We start from the raw sequence: 15,000 nt of genomic DNA, 5'->3' as shown, positions 1-15,000 counted from the left end.
GTTGGAGTGAAAACCTATTGGAGGGTTTGTTCCCCAGGAACAGGGTTGGAGTGAAAACCTATTGGAGGGTTTGTTCCCCAGGAACAGGGTTGGAGTGAAAACCTATTGGAGGGTTTGTTCCCCAGGAACAGGGTTGGAGTGAAAACCTATTGGAGGGGGGTTCTCCAGGAACAGGGTTGGAGTGAAAACCTATTGGAGGGTTTGTTCTCCAGGAACAGGGTTGGAGTGAAAACCTAGGGGAGGGAGGTTCTCCAGGAACAGGGTTGGAGTGAAAACCTAGGGGAGGGAGGTTCTCCAGGAACAGGGTTAGAGTGAAAACCTAGGGGAGGGAGGTTCTCCAGGAACAGGGTTAGAGTGAAAACCTATTGGAGGGAGGTTCTCCAGGAACAGGGTTGGAGTGAAAACCTAGGGGAGGGGGGTTCTCCAGGAACAGGGTTAGAGTGAAAACCTAGGGGAGGGTTTGTTCCCCAGGAACAGGGTTAGAGTGAAAACCTATTGGAGGGTTTGTTCCCCAGGAACAGGGTTGGAGTGAAAACCTAGGGGAGGGGGGTTCTCCAGGAACAGGGTTAGAGTGAAAACCTAGGGGAGGGTTTGTTCCCCAGGAACAGGGTTAGAGTGAAAACCTATTGGAGGGTTTGTTCTCCAGGAACAGGGTTGGAGTGAAAACCTAGGGGAGGGTTTGTTCTCCAGGAACAGGGTTGGAGTGAAAACCTAGGGGAGGGTTTGTTCCCCAGGAACAGGGTTGGAGTGAAAACCTAGGGGAGGGTTTGTTCTCCAGGAACCAACTCATCATCAAGCTTTGATACTTTGAATCAGCTGTGTATTGCTGGGGCAAAACGTGTACCCAGAGGGGGCCCAGGACTGAGTTTGGGAAACTCCGCTATAGAGTATCAGTCAGGATAGAAGTCATATATTCTGGTAACACTCAAGTATTCAATGTGTGTCTTCATGTTGGTCATTGATGAAACGTCAGACTACTGTTGCCTGGTTCCAGATCTCATTTTGCTGTTTGGCCAACTGTTGTCGTGCCAGATTTGGGACCAAAAGACTATAACTACAAAACACAATCAAGGACTTCGCCAGTTAACTTGTTTGAATATTCTGAAACGTTTTTCGTTTTTTTTATAGAAAGATAACCTTGAAATGGTCATGTACTAATTGACTTCAACAAACATTATATTCTACTGTGTGTGATCAGCCTTCTTAATGAACCATAAAATAACGTTATTTCTGGATGTTTATCAAAGTTAGCTGGCTAGCTCATTGATCCTACTTTGTAGTTTACCTCTCTGGCTACAGTCACCAGTAACATAGAGTCACTTACCTCAGACTAGACCACCACCTAGCTAGCCTCTTGTCCTCTGTTACAAGTTTTCACTCTGATCACATTGACCATACCTTATAATGGAAGAACCTGTGTGTGTGTGTGTGTGTGTGTGTGTGTGTGTGTGTGTGTGTGTGTGTGTGTGTGTGTGTGTGTGTGTGTGTGTGTGTGTGTGTGTGTGTGTGTGTGTGTGTGTGTGTGTGTGTGTGTGTGTGTGTGTGTGTGTGTGTGTGTGTGTGTGTGTGTGTGTGTGTGTGTACATTCTACAGTTGCCTGGTTCACCTTTGACCCCGCGTCGGCCCACCCTGACATCATCCTCTCCAACGACAACCTGACGGTGACGTGCAACAGCTACGACGACAGGGTGGTCATGGGTAATTCCGGCTTCTCCCGCGGTGTGCACTACTGGGAGATCACGGTGGATCGCTATGACAACCACCCAGACCCTGCGTTCGGGGTTGCCCGCGGCGACGTGCTGAAGGACGTGATGCTGGGGAAAGACGACAAGGCCTGGGCCATGTACGTGGACAACAACCGCTCCTGGTTCATGCATAACAACTCACACACTAACAGGTATGTCACCTGGTACACACACACACACACACACACACACACACACACACACACACACACACACACACACACACACACACACACACACACACACACACACACACACACACACACACACACACACACACACACACACACACACACACACACACACTAACAGGTATGTCACCTGGTACACACACACACAACTCACAAACTAACAGGTATGTCACCTGGTACTAATTGTTGCTCAGTGCATAGTGTGTGTATTGTTGCTCAGTGCATAGTGTGTGTGTTGTTGCTCAGTGCATAGTGTGTGTGTTGGACCTTATGTGTTGTTGCTCAGTGCATAGTGTGTGTGTTGTTGCTCAGTGTATAGTGTGTGTGTTGGACCTTATGTGTTGTTGCTCAGTGCATAGTGTGTGTGTTGTTGCTCAGTGCATAGTGTGTGTGTTGTTGCTCAGTGCATAGTGTGTGTGTTGTTGCTCAGTGCATAGTGTGTGTGTTGTTGCTCAGTGCATAGTGTGTGTGTTGGACCTTATGTGTTGTTGCTCAGTGCATAGTGTGTGTGTTGTTGCTCAGTGCATAGTGTGTGTGTTGTTGCTCAGTGTATAGTGTGTGTGTTGTTGCTCAGTGCTTAGTGTGTGTGTTGTTGCTCAGTGCATAGTGTGTGTGTTGGACCTTATGTGTTGTTGCTCAGTGCATAGTGTGTGTGTTGTTGCTCAGTGCATAGTGTGTGTGTTGTTGCTCAGTGCTTAGTGTGTGTGTTGTTGCTCAGTGCATAGTGTGTGTGTTGGACCTTATGTGTTGTTGCTCAGTGCATAGTGTGTGTGTTGTTGCTCAGTGCATAGTGTGTGTGTTGTTGCTCAGTGCATAGTGTGTGTGTTGTTGCTCAGTGCATAGTGTGTGTGTTGTTGCTCAGTGCATAGTGTGTGTGTTGGATCTTACCCCTGTGTTTGTGTGTCTCTTCAGGACGGACGGGGGCGTCAATGAAGAGGCTACAGTGGGAGTGTTGTTAGACTTCACCAGAGGGGTGCTCATCTTCCTCATCAACGACGAACAGCAGGGTCCTGTGGCCTTCGAAGGCATCGAGGGGATCTACTACCCTGCTGTCAGCCTCAACCGCAACGTACAGGTAACCTAGAAACAACGTAGAAACGTTACAGTCCCCAATATAGAAACGATGTTATAGCCCTAACGTAGAAACATTACCCACCAGGTATCCCAAAAGTAGAAACAGTGTACTAATGTTGAGGTAATGTCACCACAACATAGAAATACTGTTAATACCAGCCAGGTAGCTCCAACGTAGAAACAATGTTTTACCAGCCAGGTAGCCCCAACATAGAAACAATGTTTTACCAGCCAGGTAGCCCCAACATAGAAACAATGTTTTACCAGCCAGGTAGCCCCAACATAGAAACAATGTTTTACCAACCAGGTAGCCCCAACGTGGAAACAAAATTTTATCAGCCAGGTAGCCCCAATGTGGAAACCATTACTCCAACCAGAGTAGCCCCAACGTGGAAACAATGTTTTACCAGCCAGGTAGCCCCAACGTGGAAACCATTACTCCAACCAGGTAGCCCCAACGTAGAAACAATGTTTTACCAACCAGAGTAGCCCCAACGTAGAAACAATGTTTTACCAACCAGAGTAGCCCCAACGTGGAAACCATTACTCCAACCAGGTAGCTGTAGATGATAGATGATGAAGAGGAGGAGGATGGTGATGATGAGGAGGATGATGATGCAAGGATATGATGATGAGGAGGAGGAAGAGGAGGAGGAGGATAGTGATGATGATGATGAGGAGGAGGATAGGTGATGATGATGATGATGAGGAGGATGATGATGATGATGAGGAAGAGGAGGAGGATGATGATGATGAGGAGGATGATGATGATGATGATGATGAGGAAGAGGAGGAGGATGGTGATGATGAGGAGGATGATGATGATGAGGAGGATGATGATGATGATGATGATGATGAGGAAGAGGAGGAGGATGGTGATGATGAGGAGGATGATGATGATGATGAGGAGGATGATGATGATGATGATGAGGAGGAGGAAGAGGAGGAGGATGATGATGATGGCGATGTTTGTCCTGTGTTCTGTAGGTGACCCTGCACACCGGCCTGCCCATTCCTGACTTCTACACTCCAGGGGAAGCAGACCTGTCTGGCTCAGTGTGTTAAGGAGTTGACTCAGCACCTCAGTGAAGCAAGACGATGGCACCCTATTCCCTATATAGTGCACTACATTAGACCAGGGCCCTATAGAACCCTATTCCCTACATAGTGCTATACATTAGACCAGAGTCTTATAGAACCCTATTCCCTAATAGTGCACTACATAAGGAATACGGAGCCATTTGGTACTCAGAAAGGCACCAGGCTGCTCAATTTCTGGGCTCTCTAGGGTTATGTCCCAAATTGCACCCTATTCCCTATATTTGGCACTATTTTTGTCCAGACTTGTGCCAAAAGTATTGCATTACATAGGAATAAGGTGGGATTTTAGATGTACCCAGGGGGGTTAATTTAACTCACATTAATTTGTACACAACACAACACCACACCCTCCTTTCCCTTTCCTCTATAGACCAACCAGCCACATCGTCTTACATCAGATAGAGCAATCTTTGCCTGTCGATCGCGGGACTAGTGTTGGGTTGGAGTGACGTCGACTGACGACGCTCCTGACCCCTGAGCTCTACAGATCACCAGACGGTCCAGACCCATAGCCTTGACTGTACAGTACACGACTCTCAATACTGAGCCATACATGCATATACTGCTCTGTAACCATGGACACTCAGCCATACGTGTACATACATACTGCTACATAACCATGGATACTCAGCCATACATGTACATACATACATACTGCTCCGTAACCATGGATATTCAGCCATACATGTACATACATACATACTGCTCCGTAACCATGGATATTCAGCCATACATGTACATACATACATACTGCTCTGTAACCATGGATATTCAGCCATACATGTACATACATACATACTGCTCCGTAACCATGGATATTCAGCCATTCATGTACATACATACATACTGCTCTGTAACCATGGATATTCAGCCATACATGTACATACATACATACTGCTCCGTAACCATGGATATTCAGCCATACATGTATATACTGCTCTGTAACCATGGATACTCTGCCATACATGTACAAACATCCTGCTCCATAACCATGGACACCTGGAACTCTTACCTGGAAATGGAACTCTGAGCTTACTGTCCTGTCTTAACATGTAAATTATTATGATTGGGTTAAAGTCTACCAGCTTCATCCATCTAACCAATCAAAGAAGACTACTACTCATCACCAGACTCCAGAACCCTGCCCTGTTAGTTCTGGTTCTAGAACTCTGTAGAGGACAACAATGTTATCATAGACTTACAGGGACAATTAGGGTTTTGGTTAATTTCATATCAATTCCAGTTCATTCAGAAAATAAACCCAAATTCAATTCCAAATTTTCCTCATTGATGAGAGTAGGAATTGAAATTTCTGAATAATTTCTGAATTGACTGGATTTGAAATGGAATTAACCCCATAACAACCCTGTGTTGTATCCACCATAACCACCCTGTGTTGTATCCTCCATAACAACCCTGTGTTGTATCCACCATAACAACCCTGTGTTGTATCCACCATAACAACCCTGTGTTGTATCCACCATAACAACCCTGTGTTGAATCCACCATAACAACCCTGTGTTGTATCCACCATAAGAACCCTGTGTTGTATCCACCATAACAACCCTGTGTTGTATCCACCATAACAACCCTGTGTTGTATCCACCATAACAACCCTGTGTTGTATCCACCATAAGAACCATAACAACCCTGTGTTGTATCCACCATAACAACCATAACAACCCTGTGTTGTATCCACCATAACAACCATAACAACCCTGTGTTGTATCCACCATAACAACCCTGTGTTGTATCCACCATAACAACCATAACCACCATAACAACCCTGTGTTGTATCCACCATAACAACCATAACAACCCTGTGTTGTATCCACCATAACAACCCTGTGTTGTATCCACCATAACAACCCTGTGTTGTATCCACCATAACAACCCTGTGTTGTATCCACCATAACAACCCTGTGTTGTATCCACCATAAGAACCATAACAACCCTGTGTTGTATCCACCATAACAACCCTGTGTTGTATCCACCATAACAACCCTGTGTTGTATCCACCATAAGAACCATAACAACCCTGTGTTGTATCCACAATAACCACCATAACAACCCTGTGTTGTATCCACCATAACAACCATAACAACCCTGTGTTGTATCCACCATAACAACCGTATCCACCATAACAACCCTGTGTTGTATCCACCATAACAACCATAACAACCCTGTGTTGTATCCACCATAACAACCCTGTGTTGTATCCACCATAACAACCCTGTGTTGTATCCACCATAACAACCCTGTGTTGTATCCACCATATCCACCATAACCACCCTGTGTTGAATTCACCATAACAACCCTGTGTTGTATCCACCATAACAACCCTGTGTTGTATCCACCATAACCACCCTGTGTTGTATCCACCATAACAACCCTGTGTTGTATCCACAATAACAACCCTGTGTTGAATCCACCATAACAACCCTGTGTTGTATCCACCATAACAACCCTGTGTTGAATCCACCATAACAACCCTGTGTTGTATCCACCATAACAACCCTGTGTTGAATCCACCATAACAACCCTGTGTTGTATCCACCATAACAACCCTGTGTTGTATCCACCATAACAACCCTGTGTTGTATCCACCATAACAACCCTGTGTTGTATTCACCATAACCACCATAACAACCCTGTGTTGTATTCACCATAACCACCATAACAACCCTGTGTTGTATTCACCATAACCACCATAACAACCCTGCGTTGTATCCACCATAACAACCCTGTGTTGTATCCACAATAACAACCCTGTGTTGAATCCACAATAACAACCCTGTGTTGTATCCACAATAACAACCCTGTGTTGTATCCACCATAACAACCCTGTGTTGTATCCACCATAACAACCCTGTGTTGTATCCACCATAACAACCCTGTGTTGTATCCACCATAACAACCATAACCACCCTGTGTTGTATCCACCATAAGAACCATAACAACCCTGTGTTGTATCCACCATAACAACCCTGTGTTGTATCCACCATAACAACCATAACCACCCTGTGTTGTATCCACCATAACAACCCTGTGTTGTATCCACCATAACAACCATAACCACCCTGTGTTGTATCCACCATAACAACCCTGTGTTGTATCCACCATAACAACCCTGTGTTGTATCCACCATAACAACCATAACCACCCTGTGTTGTATCCACAATAACAACCCTGTGTTGTATCCACCATAACAACCCTGTGTTGTATCAACCATAACAACCCTGTGTTGTATTCACAATAACAACCCTGTGTTGTATCCACCATAACAACCCTGTGTTGTATCCACCATAACAACCCTGTGTTGTATCCACCATAACAACCCTGTGTTGTATCCACCATAACAACCCTGTGTTGTATCCACCATAACCACCCTGTGTTGTATCCACAATAACAACCCTGTGTTGTATCAACCATAACAACCCTGTGTTGTATCCACCATAACAACCCTGTGTTGTATCCACCATAACAACCCTGTGTTGAATCCACCATAACAACCCTGTGTTGTATCCACCATAACCACCCTGTGTTGTATCCACAATAACAACCCTGTGTTGTATCAACCATAACAACCCTGTGTTGTATCCACAATAACAACCCTGTGTTGTATCCACCATAACAACCCTGTGTTGTATCAACCATAACAACCCTGTGTTGTATCCACCATAACAACCCTGTGTTGAATCCACCATAACAACCCTGTGTTGAATCCACCATAACCACCATAACAACCCTGTGTTGTATCCACCATAACAACCATAACAACCCTGTGTTGTATCCACCATAACAACCCTGTGTTGTATCCACCATAACAACCATAACCACCATAACAACCCTGTGTTGTATCCACCATAACAACCATAACAACCCTGTGTTGTATCCACCATAACAACCCTGTGTTGTATCCACCATAACAACCCTGTGTTGTATCCACCATAACAACCCTGTGTTGTATCCACCATATCCACCATAACCACCCTGTGTTGAATTCACCATAACAACCCTGTGTTGTATCCACCATAACAACCCTGTGTTGTATCCACCATAACCACCCTGTGTTGTATCCACCATAACAACCCTGTGTTGTATCCACAATAACAACCCTGTGTTGAATCCACCATAACAACCCTGTGTTGTATCCACCATAACAACCCTGTGTTGAATCCACCATAACAACCCTGTGTTGTATCCACCATAACAACCCTGTGTTGAATCCACCATAACAACCCTGTGTTGTATCCACCATAACAACCCTGTGTTGTATCCACCATAACAACCCTGTGTTGTATCCACCATAACAACCCTGTGTTGTATCCACCATAACAACCCTGTGTTGTATCCACCATAACAACCCTGTGTTGTATCCACCATAACAACCCTGTGTTGTATCCACAATAACAACCCTGTGTTGAATCCACCATAACAACCCTGTGTTGTATCCACCATAACAACCCTGTGTTGTATTCACCATAACCACCATAACAACCCTGTGTTGTATCCACCATAACAACCCTGTGTTGTATCCACAATAACAACCCTGTGTTGAATCCACAATAACAACCCTGTGTTGTATCCACAATAACAACCCTGTGTTGTATCCACCATAACAACCCTGTGTTGTATCCACCATAACAACCCTGTGTTGTATCCACCATAACAACCATAACCACCCTGTGTTGTATCCACCATAACAACTCTGTGTTGTATCCACCATAACAACCATAACCACCCTGTGTTGTATCCACCATAACAACCCTGTGTTGTATCCACCATAACAACCCTGTGTTGTATCCACCATAACAACCATAACCACCCTGTGTTGTATCCACAATAACAACCCTGTGTTGTATCCACCATAACAACCCTGTGTTGTATCAACCATAACAACCCTGTGTTGTATTCACAATAACAACCCTGTGTTGTATCCACCATAACAACCCTGTGTTGTATCCACCATAACAACCCTGTGTTGTATCCACCATAACAACCCTGTGTTGTATCCACCATAACAACCCTGTGTTGTATCCACCATAACCACCCTGTGTTGTATCCACAATAACAACCCTGTGTTGTATCCACCATAACAACCCTGTGTTGAATCCACCATAACAACCCTGTGTTGTATCCACCATAACCACCCTGTGTTGTATCCACAATAACAACCCTGTGTTGTATCAACCATAACAACCCTGTGTTGTATCCACCATAACAACCCTGTGTTGTATCCACCATAACAACCCTGTGTTGTATCCACCATAACAACCATAACAACCCTGTGTTGTATCCACCATAACAACCCTGTGTTGTATCTGCGAGTCATAGTAATAACTCTGTGGTCTCTAAATGTTGCCATGGTGATGTTCTAATGCTATACGCACACACACACACACACACGCACGCACCCACACGCACGCACTCACACACGCACGCACTCACACACGCACACGCACCCACACACACGCACACACACACACACGCACACACACACACACGCGCGCACACGCACACATGCACGCACGCACGCACACACACACCCACACCCCCCCCCACACACACACACACACACCTCCCGCAACAGTAAACATGGTACCACATCTCCACACCATCATTTCATTTAGAATCCTTGAAGCATTTCCTGTCCCACCAAAACATACACACAACACCTACAAGAGACTAAAGAAAGGCACGTTGGCGAGTTACCCATTTATGACATCCAGGGACAGCAGCAGAAGACTGAAGAGACCAGTAACTCAGATCTACCTGTAGAAGGCTGACGGTGACCGATGCACTGATCCCTGACAGAAAGCAATGGGCTGCATCCCAACAGGGCAATTAATAATAATAATAATAATATATGCCATTTAGCAGACGCTTTTATCCAAAGCGACTTACAGTCGTGTGTGCATACATTCTACGTATGAGTGGTCCCGGGAATCGAACCCACTACCCTGGCGTTACAAGCGCCATGCTCTACCAACTGAGCTACAGAAGGACCATTCTTTCTCAAAGAATTGTGTGCTGTTCTCAGACTGACCCATAGGGCTCTGGTGAAAAGTAGTGCACTACGTAGAGAACATGTTGTCAATTGTGACTCAGACATGGACCGTAATTGCTATTGTATTCTGTAAATGAGACGCTACCAGTGGCTTTGCTTGTGTGAACCTCAACCTCATCCATAGTTTGTAACCAACTAACGAGAGAGTCGACTTATTCTATTCTACTACTGGAAGTAAGCAGGTCTTTATTTATTGATCCTATCGGGCGTCCCAAATGGGTTACTTATTGATCCTATCGGGCGTCCCAAATGGGTTACTTATTGACCCTATTGGGCGTCCCAAATGGGTTACTTATTGACCCTATTGGGAGTCCCAAATGGGTTATTTATTGATCCTATCGGGTGTCCCAAATGGGTTACTTATTGACCCTATTGGGAGTCCCAAATGGGTTACTTATTGACCCTATCGGGCGTCCCAAATGGGTTATTTATTGACCCTATTGGGAGTCCCAAATGGGTTACTTATTGACCCTATTGGACGTCCCAAATGGGTTATTTATTGACCCTATTGGGAGTCCCAAATGGGTTACTTATTGACCCTATTGGACGTCCCAAATGGGTTATTTATTGACCCTATTGGGAGTCCCAAATGGGTTACTTATTGACCCTATCGGGCGTCCCAAATGGGTTATTTATTGACCCTATTGGGAGTCCCAAATGGGTTACTTATTGACCCTATCGGGCGTCCCAAATGGGTTACTTATTGACCCTATTGGGCGTCCCAAATGGGTTACTTATTGACCCTATCGGGCGTCCCAAATGGGTTATTTATGGACCCTATCGGGCGTCCCAAATGGGTTACTTATTGACCCTATCGGGCGTCCCAAATGGGTTATTTATTGACCCTATTGGGCGTCCCAAATGGGTTATTTATTGACCCTATTGGGCGTCCCAAATGGGTTACTTATTGACCCTATTGGGCGTCCCAAATGGGTTACTTATTGACCCTATTGGGTGTCCCAAATGGGTTATTTATTGACCCTATTGGGCGTCCCAAATGGGACCTCATTTCTTATATAATGAACTACAGTATATAATGAATAGGATGTCATTTTGGACGTCTCACCGTCTGTTTCTCCACAGTGCAGCTGTCAATGATGTTTCTTAGCGCTGAATATATATGTACAGTATGCCTATGGCCACGTGCTAAAATGGTACCCTATTGCCTACATGGGGCCTATAGGGTTCTGGTTAATAGTAGAGGGCTGTGTAGAGAATAGGGTACCCTTTGGGATCTATCCACTGGCAGCTGGCAAGAGGCTCTATAATTAGTAGTATTATTGTTATTAAACTGTTTTATTATGCTATCAGTAGGACCGGTAGTATGGGGGGGGGGGGGGGGGGTTCGTCATTGGGGTGATGATGATGTAGGTGACCAACAACAATGAAAATGTTTGGATGTTTTCCCCCTCATACATTACAGGTTATTGTGAATAAGGTGTCACGACAACACAGCATACTAATACTCTTACTGTAGGTGGTTGAATGATAGGATGATTCCTGAATGGAACCCTATGAATCATAGGATGATTCCCAAATGGAACCCTATGAATCATAGGATGATTCCTGAATGGAACCCTATGAATCATAGGATGATTCCTGAATGGAACCCTATGAATCATAGGGTGATTCCTGAATGGAACCCTATGAATCATAGGATGATTCCTGAATGGAACCCTATGAATCATAGGATGATTCCTGAATGGAACCCTATGAATCATAGGATGATTCCTAAATGGAACGATATTTCCTTTATAGTACACTACTTTCTTAACTAAAGGGGGTCTATGGTGAAAAGTAGTGCACTAGGTAAGGAATAGGGTGCCACTTACGAGTCCTGAATAGTTTTTGTACTATCATTCATGAAAATGTTGTTATGTTGAGGAGATGGATATAGATGTATTAGTTATTCACGTCATTAGTTATTGATGTTATTAGTTCGGACAGAGAGCATTTTCGTTGGGGATTTCCCACGTTTACATCACTGTTGTTCCTTATTTTGTAACTTTAATTCTGAATTTAATAATGAAAGGGAATATATCCCATGAGGTGCTGTTTTGTGTCATTAAAAGCTGTAAATGTGGTCTGATGTGTGCTGCTGCTCTCAAACTGTACAGTAAATAGAGATATAGCCTGGGTACCAGTCTGTTTGTGCTACCATTCCACTCTTTGTCAACAAGTTTGGCTTGACAAGTAATGGCGAAGAACACAAAGGAAACTGGTACCCAGGCTAGCGTTAGTGGTTGATGGGCTACAGAAAACAAAGACAGGATTTAAAGGTCCTCTCCCTTTGTTAGAACTTCATAGTTGTACCTTTTTATACCTAGAAACACTTGATAAACCGATTATAGTCTTTACCTCAGCACACGGCCGCTGCATCCCAAAACGGCTCCCTGTTTAGTGCACTACTTTTGATTGGGATCTGGTCTAAAGTAATGCACTTTATAGGGAATAGGGTACCAATTGAGACATATACAGTGAGATTAGACTTAGTGTACAGCTCTCTGGGCTGTCATATTGAGCCCTTTAAAATCCCAGTGGGGCTAACTACAGTATTTCCAAGAGAATTTCAGGGCCATGGTAAGAGGATGCTGCATTGATGTCTTGAGGCATCCTCTTTGTAAGCATCTCCATGTATTGGATGTCATTAGGAATCATATAAAGCCTACTGTATCGCAGGGTGATTTGGGAATCATACAAAGCCTACTGTATCGCAGGGTGATTTGGGAATCATATAAAGCCTACTGTATCGCGGGGTGATTTGGGAATCATATAAAGCCTACTGTATTGGATGTCATTAGGAATCATATAAAGCCTACTGTATCGCAGGGTGATTTAGGAATCATATAAAGCTTACTGTATCGCAGGGTGATTTGGGAATCATATAAAGCCTACTGTATTGGATGTCACTAGGAATCATATAAAGCCTACTGTATCGCAGGGTGATTTGGGAATCATATAAAGCCTACTGTATCGCAGGGTGATTTGGGAATCTTACAAAGCCTACTGTATCGCAGGGGGATTTGGGAATCATATAAAGCCTACTGTATCGCAGGGTGATTTAGGAATCATACAAAGCCTACTGTATCGCAGGGTGATTTGGGAATCATATAAAGCCTACTGTATTGCAGGGTGATTTAGGAATCATATAAAGCCTACTGTATCGCAGGGTGATTTAGGAATCTTACAAAGCCTACTGTATCGCAGGGTGATTTAGGAATCATATAAAGCCTACTGTATCGCAGGGTGATTTGGGAATCATATAAAGCCTACTGTATCGCAGGGTGATTTGGGAATCATATAAAGCCTACTGTATCGCAGGGTGATTTGGGAATCTTACAAAGCCTACTGTATCGCAGGGTGATTTGGGAATCTTACAGTCTACTGTATCGCAGGGTGATTTAGGAATCTTACAAAGCCTACTGTATCGCAGGGTGATTTGGGAATCTTACAAAGCCTGCTGTATCGCAGGGTGATTTAGGAATCTTACAAAGCCTACTGTATCGCAGGGTGATTTAGGAATCTTACAAAAGCCTACTGTATCGCAGGGTGATTTAGGAATCTTACAAAGCCTACTGTATCGCAGGGTGATTTGGGAATCATACAAAGCCTACTGTATCGCAGGGTGATTTGGGAATCATACAAAGCCTACTGTATCGCAGGGTGATTTGGGAATCATACAAAGCCTACTGTATTGCAGGGTGGTTTAGATACATTCATCATCCCTCTTCCAACTGCTTTTTATTTTGGGTGTTGACTGAGAGGAAGGCCAACATTTAACCAGGACTACTGGAGCAGTAGGCCTGGTGTAACCATGACTACTGTGGCAGTAGGCCTAGTGAAACCATGACTACTGTGGCAGTAGGCCTGGTGAAACCATGACTACTGTGGCAGTAGGCCTAGTGAAACCATGACTACTGTGGCAGTAGGCCTAGTGAAACCATGACTACCGGAGCAGTAGACCTAGTGTAACCATGACTACTGGAGCAGTAGGCCTGGTGTAACCATGACTACTGGAGCAGTAGGCCTGGTGTAACCATGACTACAGAAACAGTTGGCCAAGTGTAACTATGACTACAGGAGCAGTAGGCCTAGTGTAACCATGACTACTGTGGCAGTAGGCCTAGTGAAACCATGACTACTGTGGCAGTAGGCCTAGTGAAACCATGACTACCGGAGCAGTAGACCTAGTGTAACCATGACTACTGGAGCAGTAGACCTGGGGTAACCATGACTACCAGAGCAGTAGACCTGGTGTAACCATGACTACCAGAGCAGTAGACCTGGTGTAACCATGACTACTGGAGCAGCAGCCCTAGTGTAACCATGACAACTGGAGCAGTAGGCCTAGTGTAACCATGACTGCTGGAGCAGTAGACCTAGTGTAACCATGACTACCGGAGCAGTAGACCTAGTGTAACCATGACTACCGGAGCAGTAGACCTAGTGTAACCATGACTACAGGAGCAGTAGACCTAGTGTAACCATGACTACCGGAGCAGTAGACCTGGGGTTAGGCTATAAAGGGGATAGCACAATGCAACTCCAGACCTATAGAGGGGTAACTTGGGCTGCCTGGTCTTGCTGCTTGACTGAGTTAAATCTTCATTAATACCACTGCCAACTCTCTAAACACTCAGTTGTTTTTCTGTCTGCCTCTTTCGTTGAGTCATTATGGAGGCTACTAGACAGAATTCACTTTGGTCTTTACCGCAGGTGCACTCTGCCCAAAATATCCTCACTGACCTATGGAGAGAGAGAGAAAGAGAGTGGGTCAGAGAGAGAGACAGAGTGAGGGGGGGTCATCTAGGATAAAGGC

General features: G+C 44.7%; 1 protein-coding gene across 4 annotated transcripts in view; it reads left to right on the top strand.

Annotated features, from left to right (window-relative positions):
- LOC124001217 (E3 ubiquitin-protein ligase TRIM9-like) overlaps positions 1 to 15,000 on the top strand; it is a 132,723-nt gene that overhangs the window by 93,513 nt on the left and 24,210 nt on the right. For 2 of the 4 annotated variants that reach the window (XM_046307845.1, XM_046307844.1), the window contains 3 exons: positions 1,594 to 1,897; positions 2,849 to 3,011; positions 3,998 to 4,231. In XM_046307845.1, the coding sequence (XP_046163801.1) occupies positions 1,594 to 1,897; positions 2,849 to 3,011; positions 3,998 to 4,075 (545 nt within the window). In that variant the 3' untranslated portion in view covers positions 4,076 to 4,231. Of the gene's footprint in view, positions 1 to 1,593; positions 1,898 to 2,848; positions 3,012 to 3,997; positions 4,232 to 15,000 lie in introns of those variants that run through there. The other 2 variants (XM_046307843.1, XM_046307842.1) reach the window with 1 other exon arrangement.

This window comes from Oncorhynchus gorbuscha, linkage group LG17 (assembly GCF_021184085.1).
Source record: "Oncorhynchus gorbuscha isolate QuinsamMale2020 ecotype Even-year linkage group LG17, OgorEven_v1.0, whole genome shotgun sequence".
Taxonomy (NCBI): Eukaryota; Metazoa; Chordata; class Actinopteri; order Salmoniformes; family Salmonidae; genus Oncorhynchus; species Oncorhynchus gorbuscha.
This window is presented reverse-complemented; position numbering and strand designations above follow the sequence as displayed.